The 27,083-nt window shown below is 44.2% G+C and overlaps 1 protein-coding gene across 1 annotated transcript in view; it reads right to left on the bottom strand.

Moving 5' to 3' along the window:
- Positions 1-27,083, bottom strand: part of SRCIN1 (SRC kinase signaling inhibitor 1) — a 125,209-nt gene that overhangs the window by 55,739 nt on the left and 42,387 nt on the right. Inside the window, exons 2-7 of the mRNA XM_054995286.1 lie at positions 12,323-12,515; positions 10,246-10,444; positions 8,842-8,935; positions 5,592-6,421; positions 2,549-2,641; positions 1,037-1,080 (exon numbers count right to left, since the gene is read on the bottom strand). Coding sequence (XP_054851261.1) covers positions 1,037-1,080; positions 2,549-2,641; positions 5,592-6,421; positions 8,842-8,935; positions 10,246-10,444; positions 12,323-12,425 — 1,363 coding nt within the window. The 5' untranslated portion in view covers positions 12,426-12,515. The remainder of the gene's footprint in view (positions 1-1,036; positions 1,081-2,548; positions 2,642-5,591; positions 6,422-8,841; positions 8,936-10,245; positions 10,445-12,322; positions 12,516-27,083) is intronic.

The following is a 27,083-nucleotide window of genomic DNA, read 5'->3' as shown; positions in this document are numbered from 1 at the left end:
CATTTCCATCATAGCGGCATACAATGTTTTTTCCCCATATGCTACTTGTTTTTTTCTGGCATTCTATTTAATCTCCAGCATCTCTCATACATCATCTTGTGCTGCTGTCAGCAAGTTCATAATAAATGATCTGCCTTTAATATCCAGATCTGAAAAGATACCCTGAAAAAATCTGCTCCCTATCATTCCTGAGTCTATGGGCTTTTATTTCATAGAGAGTGATCATTATCACATCCCAATAGTCACGAGACTTTGGGATAAACCATCACATATGTGCAAAACCTGCATTAATACTCACATTTCCAACAGCAAAATGTATTCTATGTACATTTTTGTCCTGTTTGTTATTCTGAGGAGCAAAAACCAGCTCCATTTTTGTGCTCACAACAACCTTGCAGGAAAGGCTTAAAAGCAGGCACCATATCTGGGTTGTGACCTGGTAAAAGTCTAAGAACCCTGCTTTGTTCTGAATATAGCTGAGTAGAAAGTACAAACCACACAGCAGCTTTTATTCAGATCTATCCAAATGACACAAAACTATACAAGCTTTTGAGTTCTCCAGAACCCTTCATCAAGCTTGACACTTTTTAAAAATGGGGGATGGGATGTTTCAGACCATGTTCTTAAAGCCTTGCCTTGCTAGCATCCCTGTGTAAAATGGTGAGCAGGTATATAGATTTGAAATGCTGCTGGTATCCGTTTGTACCTTTGTCTGGAAAGAAGGAGCAAATATAGATGCATCCCATTGAAAACATCTTGTATGGTGGGGAGAACTCATAAGCACAATTATTTCCCAGGTTCTTTCTCTTCCAGTAGACAAATCCATCTCTTCATTGGACTTTTGTAAAGAACTTCAGGTAATATGTGATTTCTGTATCTGGATTTTGCTTTGGACTGATGCAGCAACCTGTAACCTCTTTCTGACAAGAAAGGAGACATACCTAGGGCCACCTCAGTTACAAGAGAGGATACATTTGAGGATTTAAGATCACTTCTCTGCCTAGGAAGCAGATGTCAACACTAGATGCTCACTTACGTGCTGATGGAGGCGTCCCTCCGTTGGTCCCTTCTGTCCTCTCGCTGAAAAGAAAAACCCCAAGGATTAGACATCTCGGCAAAGGGATATTATCACTCATTTGTGGCAGTACCTTTATATTACTAAGGTTAAAGAGTGACCATCAGTTGGGCTGACCCCACCCATATGCCAGCAGAAAACCAAGAGCTAAATCACACGAGACGAATTACACGAGGACGCTCAAGTGAAGGGAGGGGCGATGTTAGCCGGGAAGTGTAGTTTGAATTTCACCTCTTTACAGAGCTGGCTAGATCATTCCTCAGAGGGTTTGTTAATTTCACCTCTCTACAGAGCAGGCAAAGATCACTCTTCAGAGGGTTTGTTAATAATTGACAGAGCCTTTGGGGAGGCAAAGAGGAAATTAAACTCTCTGAAGAGTGCTCTTTGCAGGCTCTGTAGAGGTGAAATTAACAAACCCTCCGAGAAGCAATCTAGCCAGCTCTGTAGAGAGAGGTGAAATTCAAACTACACTTCCTGGCTAACATTGCATCTCCCTTCACTTGAGCGTCCTCGTGTAATTCGTCTCGTGTGGTTTAGCCTCCAAGAGAGCATGCGTTACTCTGGTATTTCTATTGTCATGATTATTACCACACTCTGCACCCAAACCCTGAATTTCAAAGTTCTCTCTCGTTGGTGATAGCCAAGACAGTAGGCTGTTATCTCCTCCTCCCAAGGAGTGGTATGCCCCCCTTTGAGCCACAATGAAGAAGAAAGCCTTTTAGTGTACCCCAACTTAAGCAGTCACCCCATGCCCACGCATCTTCCCATGACTGGGGTGGAGGTTGACAAACAGAAAGACACTGCTATAACAAGGAGGGCTTGAAAGAGGTACCTGGTTAAAAGGATTTTTTGTTAACAAAAGAAAGATGCTGACAAAAAATACCTTTTCCATTCACCCTACAGTGAACCTCTGGAACTTACTGACACATGAAAAGGAAATTAAAATTTTCAGTAAGCATAGCCCTGCCAGAAACTGAGATGGATGGGGGGAGGAGTTGGATTATTTGGAGGGAGGGGGAATCTGCAGTGGAGGAATGAAGACTCTGTTTAAGATAGGTGGTGGTCATAAAACTGAGGTGGGACTGCAGAGAAGATGCAATGAAGGTGGTAAGGTCGAGTATGGTTTCCGTATCTTTAGGGGTGCTATGTTTGTGGTAAGGAGGGCTGTACATATGAGGAGAGAAGTGTGAAAAGGGCTTCAGTGGTGGTCCCTTGATCAGTAGTGGAGAATTTTGTTCAAAGGAGAGTTTGTCCTTCTGTTTCAAGAGGCGAGCTTTTCATGGGCTTGGGTGAAACTGTCAACCTGGCAACATTTTCCCAAGTGTAAGGGTGTTTCAGCTGCTGCAATGGATCTGTTGTATAACACCTAATCGCTCTCTCCAGAGGATGGCCTGATCCACAAACATCCCCACCACTACCAGCAACCAGTGGGAAAGAGAAGAAAGAAACCCAACACCCCCGACAATCTCTTACTTGGGGGTTTCTGCATCAGAACTTCGCATCAATGCACTCTGCACCAATCCTGTGAGGCTGGCGATCTGTTTCTCCATCGCTTCCATGCGTTCCCTTAATGAATGAAAAGGGGGACCAGGTAAGATACTGAGTGGGTAGGTTGCTTTGTCTTCTGCTTTTCACTCTACTAAGCAATACTGTGCAGTGGATAGGCAGAGATCAACAGGGAAAGGGAGCACGGTATCGGGAAACTGGTAACAGGAGAGTTCTTTGTGTGTGTGTGTGTGTGGGGGGAATAACTCATAACAAAAAAGACTTTGGGATGTTAATCTGTTTTTCCTAACATGGGAGCTTGACAAAACCTCCATAGAAATGAAGTCCCAGGACAGAAGTTCAGACACTGACAGCATCTCCTCACATGCCATCATCACCTGGATTTTAATTAACTTGCATATTCACTGACTGAAATTACACATTATAGGGTGATCCTCTGGTGCTGCAAATGGCATCTCTCCACTTGTCTCACCCAGAGTCTCCTCCGGACCCAACTCCACATTATATTTTCCATATGTTCTCCCAGGACTGCATGGTCAAACATGGATTCCAAGTTCTGTACTGGGAACTTAAGTCTTGCAGGCCTGGGCCGATTCCAGATGGCCAGAAATTGCGGTTTTTCTGCGGAAATAATCGCTTACTGGCCACACATTCACTTTCGTCTCCATCCGCTTTGTCTCGCAGCGTGCTGTGCCATCCCGCTTCCGGATGTTTGCACGGCCAACTGAGGTACCCGGGATTGGTTGTTTCCTCCCCGTCACAGTTGACGTCGGGGGCCTTCATTGGTTCGCATTTCAGTTTTTTTTAAAAAAAATTTTTTACGTGTTTTGCGCAAATGCGCAAATGCGCAAATGTGCAGGTATGCAAATACGCAGTGTCAACTTTTCTGCATTTGTGCATTTGTGCATTTGTGCGCATTTGCACAGTTCGATGTGCGCAAACGTGCAACTGCGCAAATGGCGCCCGGTTTTAAAAAAAAAATTAAGGGAATATTGTTGCCGGCCGGCCGGCAAAGAAAGGAGGGAAAGGGGAGGGCCTCTCCACGGCGACAAAGCGTCCAGAAGTGTGCAAACCCGCAATACAGCGTTCACACCATCCGCTTCTGGAGCGCAACACAGCGCCATGAACCGGAGGTAAGCAGGGATGGGACATTACGGGTTTTTACGAGTGAGGTCGCTGGAAAAGCGAAAGCACTCGCTTTATTTGTGCCCATCTGGAATCGGCCCTGATTCAGATTGGGACCATGGTGCATTGGGGGGGGGGCTTAAACCTCCCCTGGGTTGTTTTCATGAATTAAATTGGCCTTGGAAAGCCACCGTTTCCTCCTTTGGAGAAACTTCTGTTTGGCCCATCAGTATATGTAGTTTACCCAGTGGGTTAAATTTGCTGCTCCTTGTAATGGTGGTGTGGAAATGTTAACCCAAGGGTGACATGTCTGTGGTTTTTCAAGTACATTTTATTGTGGAGTCACAAGTTGGTGGTGCTCATGTGTCTCCTCATAGGATGTTGTTTGATCTTCAGTTGCTCTTTCTACAACATTTTTATTCTAACCCACTTCTAAGGAGCTATGGGTGGTATACATAGTCCTCCCCTCCTCCATTCCCCTTCACAACAGTGCTGTGAGGTAGTTTAGGCTGAGAAAGAGTGACTGGCCCATTGGTCAATCAATGAAGTTCATGGATAAGCAGGGATTGGAACACAGGCATCCTTGGCCTTAATACAAGACTAACCACTACACCATACTGGGTCCAAGGTACTGGATGTGCAGAAAGAAGTTGCCTCTTAGGTATGTGAGGAAAAGCTGTACTGGTACATGAGTGACTATCATGCCAATAAAATCTGTCTGTTCTGTCAAGGTTGTTTCTGTTGGAACAATGTGAGGCACTAGCCTCTTTCCTTTTGGGAGTCATAGCCCTTGAAAAGAGGTTTACTTCAGAAAAAAAAGGGGGGAAGCCAGGCATAATGCCATTCTGGTGCAAAATTGGTTTTGTCGGCTACTCTCTCCTGAAAATATCTATCCCAAAGGCCCACCTCAGTCAACCTTTCTTGAAGCTTCTGCACTGAGGAAAAATTTCTCTCACACACTTTCTGGTACATTAACTTCTGACAGGACCAGGTTTGTCATTCTTTTGACCTCTTGGGCTTTTTACTCTCCCCCACTTGGCCTCTCTCTCTCTGTTTCTCTCTCTGTCTCTAATCATTTCCTTCTTTTTGTCTTTTTTGTTCTCCTAATGAGTTCTGCTCCGACCATTCCCACTGACAACTCCACTGACAGCTCAGGAACCATCCTTGCTGTGGAGATGTAGACACAGGAACACTGAACATGAGATACAGCAAAAATTTCTCCTACTGTCTAATTTGCCTGAATACATCTTCTTGCCTATCCCTCAAGAGAATGGGAAAAGGAGGACACTCACATGTTTCTAATGGTGGGAGGGGGAATGGATGAGGTGCTTTGGTGCTATGGAATACAGATGACTGCTCCAACTGCTCAGGGAGAATGTGTCAGCAAAAGAATGTTGTGAGAGAAAATCAGGGCTAATAGGGCTGTGTGCTGTTGGGGATACAAATGGAGGAAGAGGGCTTGAAAGGGCCAACAGAGCAGGGGGATTTCAACAGGCAATGAATGGATTAGAAGGCTGAGGAAGTGGGGACGAGCTGAAGAAAGGGCAAATTAATGAGAAAGGAGGGCTGGACAAAACGGGAAGTTGTACAGAGCCTAGGGACTGGGGGAGCTGTGGCCTTGGCAGTAGAAGGGAGACAGGAAGTTTTAGAAGCTGAGGGAAAATGGGATAGAGGGGAACAAGAAATCAAAATAGTCTGTGTACATTGTGCTCTCCATAGTGACCGGAATTAACTTGACAGAAACTCTGCAGACCTTTTGTGATAATAGCTACAAGGATCACAAACCTGCTTTTTAAAAATCTAAACTGTAAAAGTCCCACATTTTGAGCCACAAAGTGTTACTGAGAACACCACCTCTCTGGAAAGGAATATACCCCCATCTTACCTTGTTTCCGTATCCTTGGGAGGCACTGGTGAGCTGAAGCCAGAAAGCGGGCGTTCCCCAGGTCCAGGGAAGAGGTCCGAAGGCCCCGAAGAACTTTGATTCCGTGGCTTGTTGACAGGGCTTTCCATGAATACTGAGGAGCAAGAGTCTTTGCGGAAGGACTGGCGGACTGGTGAAGACCGGCTTGGAGGCCCTGAGTAAGGGCTATGTGGGCTTTGGCTCTGCTGAACGTCCACCAGCCGCCCATCTGCAATTTTCTGGGGGGATGATGGAGGCAAGCGGAAGCCCATCCCTGTACCGTAGGTATCACTATAGATCTGTGCATTGGGCTTATATAAGCTGTCTTCCAGTTCTGTTTGCAGAGCAGCAGCTGAATAGGTGCTGAGAGAACGGACTGAACCCCGCTTGTAGAGCCCTCCAGGGTAGGCAAATGGGTCTCCCATCCCAGCTAACGACTGAGTGGATGTAATGCTCAAGCGTCCCTCATGCACCATGCTGTAGGGGTCAGCGTACAGGCCCTCATTTTTCATCAGTACCATGTTCTTCCCAGCCAGATCCTCATCTGGTTTGACATCCCGGCGTTCCAAGATAGCACTCGGGCTCGGTGACACACCCTGGGCTGGAGGCAGGTTGGAGAGGCGTTCTGCATGGTGCACAGGGCTGCCAGCATAGGAAGGTGGGCGTCCACCGCTGTAAGACATGCGGGAACGGGCCGGGGAGGATGATTGGAGCACAGGTGGAGGAGAGCCAGAGGTGAGATGAGCAGCTGGGGACATGCTGTTTAGACGCCGGGTGGGGGAGGACTCCCTAGAAGAGTAGACCATCTCTCTCTGGAGAGACAAGAAGGTAGAGAAGATAAAGATGTTAGAAATGTGCCCCTTACAGGTGAAACAATGTGTCTCTCTGTAAGATGAAGCTGAACAACAACCAGCCCAGCCACTCATTCCTATCACCTACCTAATTTCATATAACTGGCAGATGAAGAGTAAATGCATTATCTGGACCACGCCCATTCAGATCGCAAGTGGGAGAAGGCTACACTTTCTGTGATTTACAGCTATTTTGTGAGCTTTGTAGATTGAGGAACAGTTAATAATGTGATTCCCTCCCCCAACCCACACATCTCCGAAGTGGTACAATTCTGGAACAGTTTTAGCGCTTAATTTGCATTCTGGCAACTAGGCCTGTGAGAAGAGCTACAAATCTGCTCAATGATCACTCAGATTCTGCAGCCAGATCAATGAATCCTGCGACATGACTAGAATATGTAAAACAAGCATGTTTTGCTAATATGGTGTGCAAGATCATGTTTACATTACTATGCAATCCCCACCAGAGATACACCTAATCAGTGGGCTTAGAAAGGTGTAACTCTGCATAGGGTTTCACTGCCAGTGATGGGGGAAAGAGCAAGCAGCAATGCAGCTACTTTTCCTGACCACTGATTCTGGCCTGGGAGAATTCTGTTGCAGGGCTGTATTATCCCATGGCCGGGCCCCTAGGCTTTCAAGTATTTCGGGGCCCCTCTGGCACTTCAATCTTTCACCCCACTACAGCTGACAGCCTGACCCTGGTACGGTAGGTACTAGACCACAGTGCATAGCCCTATATCCATTTTGAGGGTCTCCTAAAGAATTCTATTCACCATTTTAAAATATTTTTATTGCGCGAGTAGAACTCTTCAGGAAAGCACATTTTAGGGGGTATACTTGTTCAATACTGTAATATTTTGAAGTGAATAATTTTTTAAATTATTTATTAGAAGTATATAATTTATGAATAATTGTTTTAATATAAGAGACAATTTGTTTCCCTTCAATAAGGAAGACATTAATTATCTTATTAATAGAGGTTATATAAGAGAATCAATTAATTGTCATTTATCTGGGGGTGTGCCTCAGCAAAAAAAACCTGACGGGGCCCTAGTCCCTGCGGGGCCTCTAGGTTTCAGCCTAGTCAACCTTATGAATAATACGGCTCTGTTCTGTTGGGCAATATTTTCAAGCTTACCTTTTCAGCCCTAAGTGCCACAATGTTAACAAAAAGGAAGGTGACTGATGCAGGGTCAAATCAGACAAAACTCCAGAAGGTTTGTGAGTGGCACAGTGGCTGGGGAGAGATAAAACTTCCCTCATACCACATTTATGTTGCAGTCTTAATTGGGGCCTCCTATGGATGCTATTCGCCAAGGAAAAACACACCAGAGATTTAATCACTGATCTTCTAGCATCTCCAGTTTGGCCTCAGGACAACTGAATTCAGAGTCCAATAACAAACTTGGAGGTCTAACTACACATTACCTTTTTCACATGTCCACCCTGAGTTCATCTCAAGGACTTTCAGTCAGACATCAGCTGTAAATTCTTTGCTGGGAACTCAATTCCCACGCTGGCAGGGGACAAGTTCAAATTAGGAAAATTATATGTTTGCTGAAAGAATGTCAATGTCACCCCTCCCATACTGTTTTCCTCACCTGAAAGGGTACCATAGAGGCACTATTTGCCCCATTGCGGACTGCACATGTACCAAGACAGTACATGTACATTTCTTCAGTGAGGCAAACAGCACCGCATTTCAGGTGCAGGATATTGCAGGTTGGGAAAAGAGGGGGCTTAAGAACCTTTTCCCCCACATGCTTTCATCCTGATCCAAATCAGGTCCCTACACATTTAAGTTGCACTTGCAGCTGATATCTGGTAGCCTTCAATGATGTCATGGCACCATTATAGATGTGAAGAAGATACCACAAGCTGTCTGTGAAAGGTCAGAGGAAAAATCCTCATGGACACCAGGTCTGATGATCCCTCCTACCCCCCGTCATCTTGCAAAACAACTACTAATCTTGGGCTTCCCCTCTCGGGAGCATAGTGCTATCCTCCCTCCCTCTTGTTCCTAGGGTTACAAACACTGCCTTAGTAAAGGGGTGGTGCCTAGGGAAGGTGCAGTTTGGGGAGGATATGTCACTTTCAGGAGACACTGTAGGAATTTCCCCTAAACTCCATGGCAAAAACCACAGAGGCATAGGGAAATTCCTACAATGTCACTATGTAAAAATCTCATTGCTAAATGTCTGGAGAAATACATTGCACGCTAAGAGAGTATCTGCCAGATTTTATTCTCTCAGCATAGTAAATAACTTGCACATTCTTGGAATGGGTTTTATTCTTTCATAATCCATCCTCTACCATACTGACATCCTATGTAAATAAAATTATAGTCTAGCAACTCCAATGTCATCCACAGCCCTTACCCGCAGGTCACCATTGGTGATATGGGATCCAGGGAAGGAAGCATAGAGGGGCTCTTTGCGGTAGATTTTGATAATGCTTCTGTCCTGGATATCCCTGCAAGAACAAAGTAAAAAAGAACGGAGGAGATAAATCCAGGGAAAGACGTTTCTATGAAGATCCAGATTGAGCAAGACTGTGACAGCAATGAGGGTGGTGGCAGCTACACAGAGGCATACCAGTGATGTCGTTGGCCCACACCAGCTGCTGGGTGCCTTTGCATAGCTGTAGATCAATGCGCCCCTCCCTGGCACAGTGGATTGGCAAGTTTTATTCTGTTATCAGTTGATTGGTTCTGTGTCAGTCTATAAAATCCTTCCTATGAGATTGGGGTGTGGCTTTTGTGCTGAGGTCCAGCATTCCTACTGTGGATTACATAAACCACAGCTTTTGAGCTGGGTTTCAGCACTGGCTAGTAAGTATGAGACATGCATAAAAGGAATCCTGCAATAGTGCTTTCTTGAATTCTTCTAAGGGGAGAGATTGCCCTATGACTTACTGAAAGAACCTAGGAGCACCCATGCTAGAGCTATGGTAGTCAGCCTCTGGCACACATGCTGAACAGCTGCACACCAGACCATTTTGCTTAATGCACAGGACTGGCTCTCTATCCAAGGGAATGAGGGTCAATCCACGCAACACAGAGAATTCCCATGGCAGCTGCACAGACTTTGTTGTGTCAATCAGCCTTAAGGAGAGATCTTAAGGCTATGTAAGCACTGGGTTTTCTTCCAAACACAAACATTGTCTCATTAGCTTCCTACCCACTGGCACACCAACCACAGGTAGCTATTGTAGGATTTTTTTGATGCATAGATCAAAATGGTTGCCAACCTCATTACTAGAGGTTTATAAAGGGCATGACAGTATGGGAATCACAGCGGAACGGGGACCATGACAGTGGTTTATACAATTATGAATGGTGTGGAGATAGAGGATAGGAAGAAATATTCCTCCCTCTCTCACAGGACTGGAACTCAGGAAGACCTGACAAAACAGGTGGGCAGTAGATTCCGGACAGGTAAAGGAAAATACTTCTTCAAGCAAACAATAGTTATAAAAACCCCTACCACAGGAAGTGACAATGATGGCTGCTTGTTTAGATGGCTTTAAAAAAGGATTAGACAAATCCACAGAGAAAAGGGCTAAAACTAGCCATTAGAGCCTCGGTGGTTAAAAAGAATTTTCACATTGTAATCTCTGAACACCTGATATGGGAGGGATGTACAACCAGGCAATCTGTCTGACCACTATTGGACCAGAATGCTGGTGTAGGTGGATTTTTGGTCCCACGCAGTAGGGCTCCTCGTATTTTCACAACAATTTGAGGAGAAAAGAGGATTTTGAGTCTTTCACGAGAGTCTCACCTGACATCCTCCAACTCATAGAAGACGTTGCGAGATTCATCCTTGATCAGGATGGCAGTATTGGGTGACTTGAGCATCCCCATCGTTAGCTTCTGAGGAAACATGTGGACAATGAGGGCATGCAGCGTATCCATGCTACTAATTTCATGGGTGATGTGAACCCTCCTTGTCTCGTCCCCAAACTGCAGGAAAAGGATGCCTATAGATATAGAAATTCCAGGGGGAAGAAGGGGAAATGGTCAAGTAAGACAGAACATGAATAGAATCAACTAATAGTAACAGAATGGCAAGCTTTTGATTCACACAAGTCTCTTCTTCTGAAGTGGGAGTGTTAAAAGAAATAGAATAATAAAAGATCAGAAGGACAAACAGGGCCTTCTGATTAACTTATGTGAAAAATTCAGACACCTCCTCTCCCCTCCCACACCTTTCCAGTGTAAAAACATTCTTCAAGGTAGTTTGCAACATGAAATTAAAAGGTTATAACCACTAAGACAGAATAAGAGTGCAATCAATCTACAATGCCTACTTGGATTACAACAATGGGGAAAAATCATAAAAGCTAATTCTTATTTAAAGCCTGAGTTAATACTATGGACATACAATGCAATTCTAAGTAGAGTCACACCTTTCTAAGTTCATTGAAGTCAATGGGCTTATAAGGGTATAACTCTATTTAGGACTGCACTGTTAGTCTGGTGCTTAAACTGACAGTGCCTGAAGAATCTCTCTGGGCAAAAGTTACAAATCCAGGAGGCCACCAGAGAAAAGGCGCTCTTTTAAGTAGCCACCACTTCTAAAAGCAGGGGTTCCCGCAAGAAGACCCTGGAAGATTATTTTAATTCTCCGGCGAGTTCATGCAGATAGGGCTGCCAGGCAGATTAGACACCCTGCCCATTTAGGGCTTTGTAGGTCCAGAACTAGCATGCCGAATTGCACCCAGAAACAAACTGGCAGCCAGTGATTATTTTTTAAATCACCGAAGTGATTTAATCCCTATGACGTATTCCATTCAACAACCTGGTTCCTATATTCTGAATCAGAGAAAAGTTCAGAACACTTTTCAAGGGTAGTCCCATGTATACCTTCAGCATGCAAAACTTGTGTTCTACAGGTGAAGTATGGCTTCACTCTTTAAAGGACACCTGAGCCTTTTGACGTTCTCTGAGACTCAGATTCTGAGACTGGTAAAGTACTTTCTGAGCTAAATTTTTTTTTTTAAAAGATCTAATGCCAATAGATCAGTGGATGGAAATGGATTTGATCCTAAAGCATTCTCTAATATTGTATCACCAAATTCGAGGGAGAATTTCTATAAAGTTCAGTACCAATGCTACCTGACTCACGATAAACTGGGACATATCTTTAACGTGGCATTAGACATATGCTGGCTCTGTCATTGTCCAGATGCAGATTTTTTTTACAGTATATTTTTGGCAGTTTTCTGCTATAGAACAATTCTGGAAAGTCCAGGTTGTGATCATATATGTGATGGGGTATAATTTACCATCTACTCCAACAGTAATTTTTGTTGGAATATTTTAAGAATATTGTTTCAAAAGATAACTTAGAATTTGTTTGGGGTTTGATCACTACTGCTCAATTCTTTACCACCTCATACTGGGGGAGGGAGATCAATCCTCCTCTTCCTCTATTAGACTGGCAGAAATGAATTTGGGCCTTTGCATTAATGTCTAATGTAATCCATTCTGGAAGGCAGAAACCTAATTCACAAATTATTGACAAATGGGCATTATTTGTAATGCATTAGAATAACAGATTTCAGAATAATGTTCAACTCTATGGTCTTCTTGCAATGTTGTAATTTTTCTTTCTTTTAAAAAATAAAACTGTCATGCCAAAACAGGTGCATCAGCACAGATGCTTATGTTAAAATAGCTTCTACGCCCATCTCCCAACTACTGCAATATCATACATCTAGAGGTTTTGAAAGCATAACAGATGTCAGAGTAGTTTAGCTTTTTTTTTAAAAAGAGGGATTTATCTGAAATCTGTGCTGTTCAGATCAAAGATGTTCAAGGAACCATTCTCAGGACCACAGACAAGCAAGAGTTACCTGGTGACCGGAGTTTTGTTTGGCTGGTGGAACGGGAGAGAGGCAAGCTTTGCCGGAAGCGGTTCATTCTGTTGAACCCAATGGGCAGTTCAGCTTCCGACATGGTTTCCAAGGACTCTGCTGAAGCAAAGGAGAGTTTGGCTTGATCAGCCAAGCCAGGCTGGGAACCTTGTGAGTGCCGGGAACTTCGAGTCTGGAAGGCAGAAAGCGGCATAGACATAGTTATGGAGACTGCTGTGTATCTTCCATTAATCGACTGTATGAAATGTGGGTATCGAACATGTAATCTGTTCCCCAACTGGTAAAGACAAAAAAAGGGGGGGAGGGGAAGTGAAAAACAGCAGCCATGCCAACCAAGGGTAACCAAAGAGGTTGGAACAACAGAAATAAATATATATATCAAATTGTTGAAAATAACTAAAAATATAAATTAAAAACATCGGTATAAAGCTTAATGCAAATACATAGATTAGAATAAAAGCATCATATGATTGTACTTATACGTACTAAAACCTTGTACATACATAAAGTAAAATAATATATAGGTATAATAGTACAACTACTACTCACTGGTTTCTGAAACATCGCGCGAGAAGACGCTATCTTCCACGTTTTTTGCGCTACATCTCGCGATGTTTCAGAAGCCGGTGAGTAGTGTGAAAAGGGCCAGAATAAATAAAACAGATGTGTTTTGGTCCAAAGGTGGTACATAAATATCAAAGCCAGCATCCCATCCATAAAATGCATAAATAAAACATACATGCTCTAGCACATACTGAATGCTGAGATGAAATAAAATAAAATAACATGGAGTGAATTCCTTAGAATTCTACCCCAAAGCAGCATGAAAAGAAGTCAGGGCACTGATAATAATAAGAGTGGTGCTTCCTGTGCCCGTAAGTATTATAGCCAGGTCAAGAATGTAAAACTGAAGATGGAGTGCTGGATCCCAACCAAAGCTGAAACAGAAATGAAGCCATGTTGTTACCCAGCTCTCCATCTTGAATTTTACAGTCTTGACCTGGTTATTATAAGTTTTGACTTGGACATACAGCTGCAAGTCTCCAAATCATTGGCACGGTTGTTTAATTTCTTAGACAATATACATTCTGGAATGGTCTTCAAACAGGAACTGGAACAATAGTATTGAAGATCTTGACGATGACCTTTTGCAGAACAAAGGGGGCATTTCAATTGTAAATCGGTCATATGCTCCCTTCAATATTTCAAAAGTGTATCCTACGCTGAGATTTTGGCACAAAGCAAATGTATACAAATTGAATCAATGAGAAAGCCAATTTATTAAAAGACAGATGATTAATCAATGAAAGGGTCTTTTATTTATTGACCTAATTGGCATGAACTTCAGCCTCATGAGTACAGTCCACCTCAGCTAAACTAAGCAAGTACTCATGCATTCTGCCCTTATAGAAGCCCAATGACAAAGATTATATATGAGGCACACACACACACACACAATTTCTTGGCAACCTGTTTCAGCACTCCACCAGCCTTACAATTTTCCACACACTAGCACATATGATATCTTCTCTTTCCTGTTGCTTTTATCCTTGTAATTTCCTGCACTGTTCTTTGTGTGTTTGCAGCCATCATGTGATCAAATAACAAACATTAAATACTCCAGCTTGCCCATCAAGGGAAAGGCTAGAGCAGTTGTTTGAGAACAGATTTACTGCAAAAGAGGTAAGTGGAGAATCCCTATCCTGTCTCCTGTCTCCACTTCTCCCCCTTCTGGAGGGCTCAAATGAGCTTGCTGCCTTCAGTGATACCAAGAGCCACCATGGGCCTCCCAGACAAAAATTCCCTTTGAACACCCCATACCACCTAAGAGCAATACCAGCACCTTATGACAAGAAACTGCATGATGCGCCCACCTGCACTGACCCCACCAGACCAGATCCCCTGGCATTTTGCCCCCTTTGTCTCTTTCCTCCCTGCAGCCTTGCTGCTTCATCAAACAGCAGGCTGCGTTAGAGTATCTATGAGCATCATAGACTCATTAATGAGCCTCCTGGTATGCCATTTATAGCAGGTAGTTCTATTGGCACAACAGTCCTCTGTGAAGCCTATAAAATGTTGTGAGGAGCATTGCAGAGGAACAGAGTACCTCTAAGGACATGGCTATTAAATCAGTATAAGTCTGAGGTGCTGATATAAGTCCCAGAGATGCACTTCCTAGAGAAAAAAATAAATTCAGCAGCTTAATTAGGGATGCTGCCGAGGATGGAGTGTGGATGGCACAAGGCATTACTGGGAAACATACACTCACATTTGGTGCACGCAGACGTAGATTTGTTTTCCTGAAATGGGAGCGAACATCTGTGGAAGGCTCAGTGGGCCCCGGTATGAGCTTCTTCCCTGTCCCTCAATAACAACAGGAAAGGCAAAACTTGCAGACAAACAAGTCAGAGCACTGGGATAACCTTTGAAAGTTGCCTGTCCATTATGCCAGTGAAACAGCACTTGGGAGACATAAAGGGACCCATCATGATGGTGGAAGGGAAGTGGCAACAAGGTTTATAGCAGCAAAAATAATGTACTAGGGCTCCAGGCAGTAAAAGCAGTAATATGGCAAGAGTCCCATTTTGCACGAATGACCATATATCCTTCCTGTACAAAGGGGCCATTTGAATGGATGATCACGAAGGGAAAGAGCACTGCTACGTGCTAGTAAGTAAAAACAGTGTACCAGCTCAGACAAAGATACTTTTTTGTCTACACTGTCCCAGCTTATACCAATCTACAGATGAAAATGGTGAACCTTTTCCTCGAGTGTACTACACTAGGGAACAAGACAAGTGGATACAGGTGAATAGGATTGCTAACCTCCAGCTGGGGCCTATTCTGTTGCATGTAGCACATGAGAAGGACTAGAGCTTTCTCCCTGAAGTATGAGAATTTTGAAAGAACTTCAGCTTTAACCCCTCAACTCACAATTTTCCAGGTCTTTGTTCATGAACCTGCAGGCGCCTGAACAGGGTGCTGCTGAGGATAAACTGAAGTGTGGCTTCTCCTTACAGCAATTTATTCCATTTTGCATCCAGTCAAGTAATTGCTTCAGAATGAATACAGCACAGTCACAATTTCAACTTCCAGTAGAAAAACTGGATTTGCTCTTCCTGGAGGCCAAAATATGGTTGCCAACTCCAGGCTGGGGAATTCATCAAGATTTGGGGGTGGAGCCAAAAAAGAGGGGTTTTGGAGGGGAAGGACTTCAGAGGGATATAGTGCCATAGAGTCCATCCTCTAAAGTGGTCATTTTCTCCAGAGGAACTGAGCTCTGTCATCTGGAGATCAGTTGTAATTCCAGATCTCCAGGACCACCTGAGGTTGGCAATCCTAGGCCAAAAGCACAGTTCTAAAATACATTTGGGACAAATTTTAGGCTGTGCAGGCATTACACTCATGCAAACTGGAAGCCTACCAACCTTCCATATTGAGAGCATACAATGCATAGATTTCCATATTGAATCCCTCAATGCATAGATTTTCCATGTGCATTACTCAATTCACACAATATAATAATTGTGTGTATCACAATTATTATAATACATATATCATATAATAATTGTGTGAATCAGGGGTCTGTGTTCTGATACACATGGTTGTCGGTCTCCCTGTCTGTGTGAACATAATGTTTGCAAAGGCTACAGGGGTTAAATAAGTTATCCCCTTCCCCCATTAATTTCATATATCATACATATCCTATCTGGAGCTTGGAGCAGCTTTTATGGGGTGACCATGAAGTCTTCCCACTCTGCAATCCAGGCACCAAGTAGGTTTCAATCTTTGTAATTTGAACAATGAAACACCAGTCTAGACTATAGGGTCATTCTCTGAGCCCCCAGGTGCTTTTAAACACTGTAAATGATTTAAGTGCAGAGTGAATTAGAGACTACGGAACAGCCTTTTGGAACACTGACTCCCTGAAAATTACAGGATTGTATTCAAAGCCTTTGGTACCTTTATGTTTTATCCCATTACAGATAAAAACACATGTAGAACTTTAAGGGGGTGGGGTGTGTGTGTGAAGGGGAAAGGCAATCATCAACATATCACTTTTTTTTTTTTGCAGAGGCCTAAATTACACCAGTAGATATGCTGAGCAGCATTATCCACTTTCAAGTCCTACTACAGTATGGTATGTGAGGTTTTAATTTGACTTCAAGGTTTCATGCATTGTCTTCAGATAGGAATACCAGAGGCTGGCAACCAATGGGAGTGTTAGAGGCAGGGATGATGATGATGATACAATAATAACAACAAATGTGCTTATATATATGGGGAGATCTGTGATGTCAGCAATGCCATCAACATCACCACATCACTTGGAGTGACAATGAGTAGCTCTAGGACTCACTGGAAAAAGTCTATGGTAAATGCTATGATTTTACCATTGAGTTTCTGGTGATTCCTACAGCTACCTATTGACACTTCTGGGTTGTACATGGAAGTGATGTATTGCCACAGAGGCCGGTGATGTTTTCTTCTTTATTTTTCTCATGTAGCTGTTCCAAGCAGTGTCAGGCAAAGGAGATAATCACCAGATCAGTAAGCCTATCTGAAGCACAACGGCACCACCAGAAACAGCAACCATGAGTATCACTGGTTTTTTTCAGAGGGATAGCTGTGTTAGGAGTCCAGTGGCACCTTCAAGAATAATAGAATTTATTCCAGCATAACTTTTGGTGATTCAAAACTCATTTCATCAGATGCACGTCAACATTATGCACCACTGACCACAAAGCTGCTGTCCGTAACTCTGGTGCAACTACCCTTTATGGTTTCTTCCATATTTACTTTCATGTTTAATTACTTTTTCATCTGCAAATGCAACTTCTGGGGCTGTTTTATCAAAGAGGAGAAAGGAGTGAAAAGATTGGGAGAAACGTTAACCCCTTTCTTTCTGGAAAATAACCACCAACACCAGCAAGCTACTTTTTCTCCTGCTGGGGAAAACATTTGGATATTCCTAAGTGAGATGATTTCCCAGGGGTCCTCTCCTGGCTTTCTTCCTTGGGCTCAGGGCACCATTGAAAAATACAGTTCTTACAACTGAAAAACACTCAGGTCCTCTTGCTACCTGAAACTGCAACCTCTAAATATCCAGACATTTCAAATGTATCAAGGAGACTTGGTTTGGCAGAAAGATCGTTCTGCATCCAGAAAACGCAATGTTTTGTGTTGCTCAGATTTATCTCCCCATGCCAATCACATACAACAGAGGTTCTTTCTGTGTTGGCAAACTCCTAAGGTAAGCAAGTTCAGGGGGTGGAAAGGCCTCCATTTGGGGACCAAATTTTAAAAGAAGTGGAAGAAAATCAAGGAGACCTCACACAATTAAAACACAATTCCCCGGCAGCTATATAGTTGTGGGAAAGGGTCGGGTGTGTGGAAGAGTGTGGAAGAGTGCAGGGCGCCCTTTCTGGACAGAGAGACCTAGGAGTTATAAATAGCATTAACAGGGGTCATTTCATAGAAAAAGAGCTGGAGGAACTCATTAGCATAACTCATTAGCATATGCTACACCCCTTGCCATCACCGGAACTGTGTCATTGGCATAACTGATTTGCATATACCACACCCCCTGACATCACCTATCCTGACTGTTTTGGACCCAATTCTGGCCATTCAGGGCCGAAATTGGGCCCAAAATGGCAAAAAAGGGCTGAAAATGGCTGAAAAGAGGCCCAAAATGGTCAGGATCGGGCCGCTGCTGAGTGGGAAGGTGATCTACCACCCATCAGAGGCCCGAGCCGGGCCGTTTCGGGCCCAATCCAGGCTGAAACAGGCCCAAAATGGCCGAGTCAAGTGGGTGGGGCTACCTGTCATGTGACGTCTTTGGGGAACTGCCGGAACTGTGTTCCTGTGCATTCCCCCTTGAAATGAGCCCTGAGCATTAAAGAGAAATAAGGGGAAAGGAGTTCCTGCACAAAACCCATTTGGAGTCCTGATGAAGAAAGGGGGAGGGCCTAGGCAGCATGAAGGTGTTCCGATGTGTCCTTGACATACAAACAAGAGCGCCGTCTGCCTGAAGTGGGAAACAAGACAAGGAAACACACTGGTTGAGACAAGTGGAATCAGACCACAAATGGTGATCTGTGTTCACAACGGCGTGATGATGATGACAGACACTTGCAAACACAGCTAAATACAACTCACATCCTGTGAAATCACCAGACATGTGCGCTGCTCCATTTAGCATGACCCTCGAAGCACGCATATTTTTGTGCACTTGCTCAAACACGTGAAAGTCGTCTCGTGTAGTTCCCCTCACAGGAGTTTTCATGGAAACTTCACACATTATACATAAAGCCCAATACAGACACATTCCAGGTTAGTACTTCAACTCACACACTGCAGAAGAAAGTTTGTGTTCTTACCAGTGTAGTACAGTGGGTAGATTGGATCTGGAAGACCCAGGTCCCCGCTGCACCATGGAAACTTGCTTGGGTGACCTTGGGTCAGTCACTCTCTCTCAGCCCGATCTACTTCACAGAGTTGTTGGAGTAAGGATAAAATGGAGGAGTGGAGGGAAAACGATGGCAAGCCAATGGCATGTTGTGATAAATTCATGTCCGTGTCCTCTCTTTGACCCAGTTTAGATATTTCCCAGGCTACTGTTCCAAGTCACATGGCAAAGAAGAAGGTGTGCCCCATTAATCTCCTTCCCAATGCCCTAAGAACAATAGGTTGAAACCGTTTCCGGATTCCTGGAAAATACCTCCTTACCAAATACACATGTAGGAGCAGTGCTTTTTTTCTGGGGAAAGAGATGGGGGAACTCTCACCCAGGGCAAGTCCCGGCAGGAGGTGACACCCGTCACTACAAGCATGCGTGCACAAAGCACACGCACTCTCGCAGGACCATGTGATGATGTCACTTCCAGGAAGTGCTGCCATCGTGCATGGCACAGCTGCCCTCCCCCCCAGGAGAAAGAGAAAGAAAAGGAAAGAAAGAAGGAAAGATAGGGAAAGAAGGAAAGAGAAAGGGAGGGAGGAGGGAGGGAGGAAAGAAGGAAAGAGAAAGGAAGGGCGGGAGGAAGGAAGGAAAGAAGGAAAAGGAAAGACATAGAATGAAGGAAAGAGAAAAGAAGGGAGAGTGGAAGGATGGCTTCAGATGTGAAGGGGGAATCCCTCTCCTCTCAGTTGAAGTTTAAAGCCCTTTTGGGGCTTCCCTGACCAGCTGAAGAGTGGGGATTAAAGAGCTCCTTTCCCACAGCTTGCCAAGCAGAAAGGAGCTCTTCTAACCCTCACTCTTTAGCTGGGGAGGGACTCCCCCCCCAACCAGCTGAAGAACGGGGATTAAAGAAACTCCATTTCCCTCGCAAGCTGGTCAGAGGGCCACCTGAACACCTGACTACTTTGCAGAGCTGCTGGAACGCCATTCAGGTGTGTTCCGGCAGGAAAAAAAAGGCCTGTGTAGGAGACGTAAAAGATTTGAGCAGCAAGTAGAAAGAAGCTATTAGTAATGTGTAAAGCTGAAGAGACGTAAGTGCTCAGTCGCATTATAAACACACAAGAGTGCCCCTGGTTTCATCTGCAAAATGCTGAAAGGTATGTTTCATCCCCTGCTACTTGATGACTTATCTAGAAAAACCTAAGGAGAAATGACACACATCCTGGGTAGGGCAGAAACTAATGTGGGTCCCTCGGATATTGTGGTACTTAAGGTGAAAAATCAAATGCTCTCCTACCTCAGATATTCCAATGACCCATGATCGCTCATGTGCATCTCCTGTTCACTTCCGTGGGGCTCGTGCAGGAGAATGTTGTGAGGGATTGTGCCCCATGGGTCGGATCAGCCTGCCTCAGGATCTGTTCCCATTAATAATGCTTCAAATCTGCTACCTGAAGCAGCTTTAATTCTTCTTCATGGGAGGGCCACCTCTGGTAAAACTGTTAAAATGTAGCAAGCATATAGGGTTGGATCCAGCCAGCTTATTTGCTCAATCTAGTCCCCTCCTTATCACAGTCTCTGCTCCGTATGATTTTTTATCCATGCAGATCTCATAACCTTTGCCATAACCTTTTTGGTGGTCAAAGGTGATCCTCTCTCTTTTTCATCAGTGGAAAAGCTGGTTGGATCCAATCCATAACATTTACTTGGAGTTTTAGATGGTTGCAGGCAGCTCTGCTTTTCAGCCTGAGGTATTATATAACTTAACACCTTATAAATAATGTTTTCTGCTCTGATCCCTGAAAGAGTGAACTGAAATCACCCATATATCTTCCTCTTTAAAAAAATTAAAGTATTTGAATGCATACTCTTCCCACAGATATTTCATCTCCCATCATCAAGCCATCTCTTGTGCAGTTGTTTTTCAAATCAAGATAAAGCTTTGCCAGGCTACATCAGATGAGCAATCTGGTCTTTCTTCCCCCCCCCCCCCCGTTCCTCTCCCAATAGCTTATTTCACTCAGAAATGGAACAAAAAACTGATTGGACCAAGAAGAGGAGGGGGAAAGCTGATACAGCTATATTTTGACAATGGTATGAGATTTTTCAGCCAAAGACCTGCAGTTGCTATGCTTCCAACTTGGTTGCTAAGGGGTTTCGGTGCACATGTGTGTCAGAATGTCTGGGGGTAGTTAACTTGATGCACTTTCTCAAATCAGTGGAGGTTAATCTTTCAGAGAAGTGGCATTTTTTCAATTTTATTGGGTGGGACTTCAGAGGAAGGTAATGTCAGTTTTCAACAGAGCTTAGGCCTCAATTTGGCCATTTTCCCCTCACTGCTAGGGCTTCAACTACAGAAGACAATCCCCCCCCCTCCTCACATTACTTCAGAGGTTAAGGAGATACTTCTCCTTGGCAATTCTCCACAACATTGGTGATCAATTGCATTCCAGACTCGTATGTGTGGGACAAGCCATGTGGGTGTCCCCTACCCAATCATCCTTCCTTATCTTGGTGGATTGATGGTGTGAAAGGATTACGTTATTGGCCCTGCCTCTATCATTCCTGCATATATGGCAACACCACAGAAACGGCTTGTATGCCATGGAAAAGAGTCTAAGATTCCACTTGTTTATGACTGCACTACAAAGTTATTTACGCCTGCATTTATTTATGACTGCTACACTTATTTATGACTGCACACATGGAAGCTAAGCAACATTGGCCTTGGTAATTAGATGGGAGACCACCAAAGAAGACCATGGCTGTTAAGCAGAAGCAGGCATTGGCAAGCCATCTCTTGAAAACCCCAGCAGGACTCACCATAAGGACCTTGAAAACCCCAGCCAGGGGGGGGGGGTGCGTGACCATAAGTCAGCTATGACTTGACAGCACTTTCCACCACCACAAAGTAGCAAGATACAATGAGTGGATACAGTTTAATAGTTATCCATATACAATGTGGTTGGTTATTTGGATCATTTGCATTGCTACAAACATGGTGCCCCCTGCCATGCATGTATGGTAAAGTATTTTTAGCAAATGGTAAAGATTCACCACCACACTTTCCATGTGGCTGGATGATCATCTGTGTTAATAAACCATCATGGCAGGGGAAGTGGAAAAAGTGCTCCCCTTGGTCTTTTAAGAAACGGCCAATCTTCCATGCTTTCTTTTTAAAAAATCACATCACCAAGGGTTGATTTTGTCCTTGAAAAGATTGACGATAGCAATTTTTATGAGATTCTGCCCCTCCCACTTCTGTATTAGTTGGAAGGTGTTTGTTCATTTACCAAGAAACTCCATTCTGCTATATCTCTGAAATTCTGCTGATTTGTGTGTTGTGGGTTGAGAGGCTTGGTTGGCACACACACACACACACGTGTGTGTATACACACACAGTTTTTTATTTTAATATGTAAATGAACCATTTGGGGCTTTTCCCCCTCAAAATTTTGTTTCTTTTATTTCAAAGAGGTGGTGTACGTCTGGACCTATGGGCAATGAAACAAACAGATATCAACTTGACTAAAGAATGCATGCAGAGAAGAACTAGGAATGGGTGGCAAAATGATGCAGCATTACATGGCAGGAAGGTAGAATAGAGAAAATAGAAAGGACCACTCTCAAGGAATGCAAAGACCAAGTACACAAGTACAAAAATAGGGTGTATTATATATTTCACATTTAAAACACCACTAGAACCTGCAATATGAAAAGGTATGGCAATCATACAACTATAAACTATATTCAGTATGCAAATAAACAGTAAACATAAATCATAGAAATATAGAAATGTTTACAGTAGGAGTGAGTGATATTTTTTGGATCCTTGTTTTGAACTGGTGGCTGTTTAAAATTGAATGAACAGAATAACAGCTATGATCTGATGACGATCAACTCAAACTATGGCAATCCATAGTTTGTCGTATGTGTTAACTCCTTTTTGATGTTTCATACTTTTCCATATTTATGTTGTATTTACACACTTGTTATTGGCGTACTGAAAATTGTTTACAATTGTATGCTTGTATCACCTTTTCATATTGCGGGTTCTCAATTTGTAGTTTACAAAGGCTAATGTTTGTAAAGGGGAACAGTCCTCAGTGTGGGAGAAAAACATGGCAGATATATTCTAAATAAAATAGAGATAATATATATCTGGAATAGGACCCCAAATATATGAGATGTCATGTCCATAGTATCAGTATCAGTATTAGAGGGACATCTCAGAAGCCGTCTAAGGCAGAGGTCCCCAGCGTGTAGGATTCGCAGGTTCCTGCCAGTAGTGGGCAAACTCCCAGGGGTTTGTCCAATTGCCCGCCATTCTATCAGTGAATGGCCAGAGGTGGCAAGCCCCTCCCTCCCAGATGTCACCTGCCACTGGCAGGCACCCCACACAAAGCGTGAGAGCTCACCTTGGCTGGCAGGACATCACTTCCTAATGTGACGTTGTTGTGCCGGCTGCGGGCATGCTCCCACGCTTTGCTAGTGTGGGCCAGAATTAGCCCTATGTGAAGCATGAGAGCTCGCCTGTGACGGGCGCAATGACATCACTACCAGAAGTCACATCATTGTGCATGCACCAGGAGGGGGAGGAACATGCTGGAGGCTCAAGGTAAGTGCTAGGTCCCCCCCCCACACACACACACCTCCACAGGAGGATAGAGGGACCTGGCAAGCCTACCAACACGATGTCTGTGGTTGGCACAGCATCTACCAATCAGTGGTGTGGCATGGGTTAGGTGCACCAGGGGCAGGAGGTGGCATCCTTGCCCTCATGTGCGCGCACAAAGAGCATGCGTGTTCTGAGCCCTGCAAGACACGCCCTGCTTCCCCCAGAGCTCTCCCACCCCTTATCACTTCACCACAGCTGCCCACACCACCGCTGGGCGCCAAGCTGATGGCAGTGGCACGGGCGGCTGCGGCGAAGAGGTAAGGGGCGGGAGAGGCAAGTGGTCTGAACCGCGTGAGTGGGGAGCTGCAGGGAGATGAGCAGGGAGGTGGGCCACCTGGGGTGCCACTGGGGTGCCCGTCTTGCTGGACACCAAGCTGGTGGCACCAGTGGTGCAGGCGGCTGCGGTGAAGGGGGAAGGTGAGCGGCCCAAACCGTGGGAGTGAGGAGGGGCAGAGACATGAGCGGGGAGGCAGGCTGCCTGCCGTGCTGCCTGCCGTGTCGCCGGGGTGCCTGGCTCACTGGGCACGGAGCTGGCGGTGGCAGCACGGGTGGCTATATGGTGAAGGGGCGGAGAGGCAGGCTAGGAGCACTCCCGGGGAGGGGCCATGGACATGGTGCCCCTTCAAAATTTTGCGCCTGGAGCGGCCACCCCCCTCACTCTCCCCACGCTACACCACTGCTACCAATACCTTTCTTGGCACCCACCAAGTGTTTTTAGAAAGTGAGTGGAGCTAAGTGGGGAGGGGGCTCCTGCAGAGCCAGGCTACTGATTTGCCTCTGAAAATCTGATTGGCTATCCAGATTAAAATAAAATTGTTTCAGTTGTAGCTGCCACTACAGGGTTTGTTTTATTCCTTCCCACCTCCTTTCCCAGCCTATATTTTTAATTACCCTTCTTGTCCCCTGCACTTGGTCTTCCTCTGTGTATGTGTGGCTCTGTCTCCTTTGCCAGCTATTTAGTGGCTGGTTCCGTCTCCTGAGATAGTCATTTTGTGGTTGCGCCCACACCATGTCAGAATTCCAAAGGTGCCCACAAGTCTCAAAAAGACAGGGGACCCCTGCCCTAAGGCATGTTACAATTTGCTAATTAAAGCATCACTATAGTATTCTGGGTTGCCAGCTCTAGGGTGGGAAATTCTTGGAGATTTGGAGGTAGAGTGTGGGGAGGGTGGAATTTTGGGAGAGGAGGGATCCAGTGGGGTATAATGCCATAGAATCTGTGGGATTAGCAAATATTAGTAAAGACTATGGATTAATCATAGCAATAATAGTAAGCTAGCGAGAAGCATAAGATGGATTCTTTATGTTTTAAAGTAACTGGTCTCTGTCTTTAGCCACCCCCCCTTCTTCTCCCTAGCTGTACATGGAAAGAAAGAATGTCTATCCTTGAAGATAGATAACTGGACATTCCTGCCGGTATATGAACAGGGCAAAGCTAGAAACAAAGGGAGAATTATAAGTTCCACCCCCTTCCCCCTTTTTGGAGAAGAGAGTTTGTGTAGAAAAGTAACCAGTTGTGGAATGAAGGAAGATGCTGCTATGGAGACCAAGAAAGGATGGTACGTGATGTTGTCGCGAGACTGAACGGTGGACAATAGTCCAATGTAAAGGTATAAAAGTGATCAGGTGCCTTATTCTGAATGTGACTTTAGTTTCTCCAAAATGATGTCACAAGCCCTTAAAAGAAGCATGTGCTCCTTTGTTCTGTGGTACATTCTAAGCTCATTTTGTAAGCTGGTACCCTATATTTGCAAATATACTCTGTTACAACAGCCCTTGTCTGCCTCATCTCTCTTTTGCTCAGAAGATTGGAAGGGGCAAAGGGGAAGAGCACAGTTTTGTGCAACAAATCCACCCTCCAAAGCAGCCATTTTCTCCAGGGGAACTAATCTCTGTAGTCTGGAGATCTACACTCTAATTCTGGGAGATCTCCATGTCCCACCTGGAGATTGACAACCTGAGTAGTATCTGCCAAGATATGAACATCCAAATGAAAAGGGGAGGATGAGTTATATTCAATCTTGGGCCTTTGAGCCTCTTTTTCCTTCTCTTTGTTCTCACTACTGAATCTATAAGAAAATAAAACCCATTCTACGCTGCTCTTAATTGTAATAAATGGAAATAAATACGAAAATAAAATCCAAGTAAGTCCTTCTTCATCTGCATATATTTAATATTTGCATTTGTCCAGATCTTAATTCAAAATTATGCTAAAAGCTTCCTAGGATGTTTCCTGTTTCCCATGCTTTAAGAATGAATAGATTTATGTCTTCTACTCCCCCTTTGCAAATTTTGTGTTAGGTTCCTAGACAAGGTTTGCTTGCTGAACTTTGGATCAGAGAAATTTCACTTGATTAATTTGCAAACTCAACAGCAGCCTTGTAAAGAGTTCTACTTTGATGTATAGCTTGGCTTCAGCAAAGCTTATTAAGAGCCGAGCTGGCCTGATCAAAGTAAAGCACTTTGCAATCAACCTGAGCCAGGTTGTAAAGCCTACGCCACATTGTGATGCACTTTGCTCCATAGCTTTGGTTCCTCTCAGGCTAATTAGCAAAGACTTTTTGAAAAGTGAAAAAAGCTTCTAAAGGACCTGAGCAGTCAAATGTTTTGCTCTGACCTACTAAGTTCAGCTTTTGGACAGTTGCTTGGACAATAAACATCAATACTGTATGTTTCTCATCGGGAATGTGTTCTAAAACAGTGAGAAAACTGAAATACCAGACTTTAAGCCTGTCTTACTGTTGGCAGAGGATCAGAACAAAGGGCATACCTTTCAAGTACATATAAATACCTGATCTCCCCTTTCAAATTAAGAACTGCCTTGAAATACATGAAAAAATAATGGGCCTCATTAGTCCTTTTCACAAAGTACAGCCACACATACTAGGATGTCAGCAACCACATGTATGGGGAGCGAACACTACTGGCAATGCTCCTGATAATTTGGTCACTATGTCATTTGAACAGGGGCAATGTTCATGTTTTGCATGCATGCACAGTTTTGGTATGCCACAAACCAGAACCCTGAAGAATCCTGTGGTCAGTTTGTGTGTACCGAAGCTATATGCACACAAGGCAAAATGCATGCAGCTGCCCCTGTTCAGGCAACATGGTGACTGCATGTATTGGGAGGATCTATATGCAGCTGCAAGGTTTCTGGTATGTGTGGCGCTAATGTCTAAAAAGGTTGAGCTCCGGATATAAACAAAGGGTAGAGTTGCCAATCCCCAGGTGTGACCTGGAGATCTCCCAGGATTACATGTGCTCTCCAGACTACAGTAATCAATCTGAAGAAAATGCCCCTTTTGAGGGTAGACTTGATTGCAATATATCCTGTTTTCTCCTCCCCAACCCCCTCCCTCCCCAGGTTCAACTCCCAAATCTCCAGGACTTTCCCCAGTGCAGAGTTGGCAACCCTAGAAGGTGAAGAAAAGTCTTTCCCTCACCACTGAGTTACCCATATGAGTCCCTCTCACATCTGTGATCAGCAACAGGGGCATCCAGATCAGTACTTTCTATACATTTTGAACCCTGCCTGAACCACTGCACCTTTTAAAAAAAAATTTAACATACACTTTTAATAACAACAGCAACAACAACAACAGCAGCATTCGATTTATATACTGCCCTTCAGGACAACCTAATGCCTACTCAGAGCAGTT

This window comes from Eublepharis macularius, chromosome 12 (assembly GCF_028583425.1).
Source record: "Eublepharis macularius isolate TG4126 chromosome 12, MPM_Emac_v1.0, whole genome shotgun sequence".
Lineage (NCBI taxonomy): Eukaryota > Metazoa > Chordata > Lepidosauria > Squamata > Eublepharidae > Eublepharis > Eublepharis macularius.
This window is presented reverse-complemented; position numbering and strand designations above follow the sequence as displayed.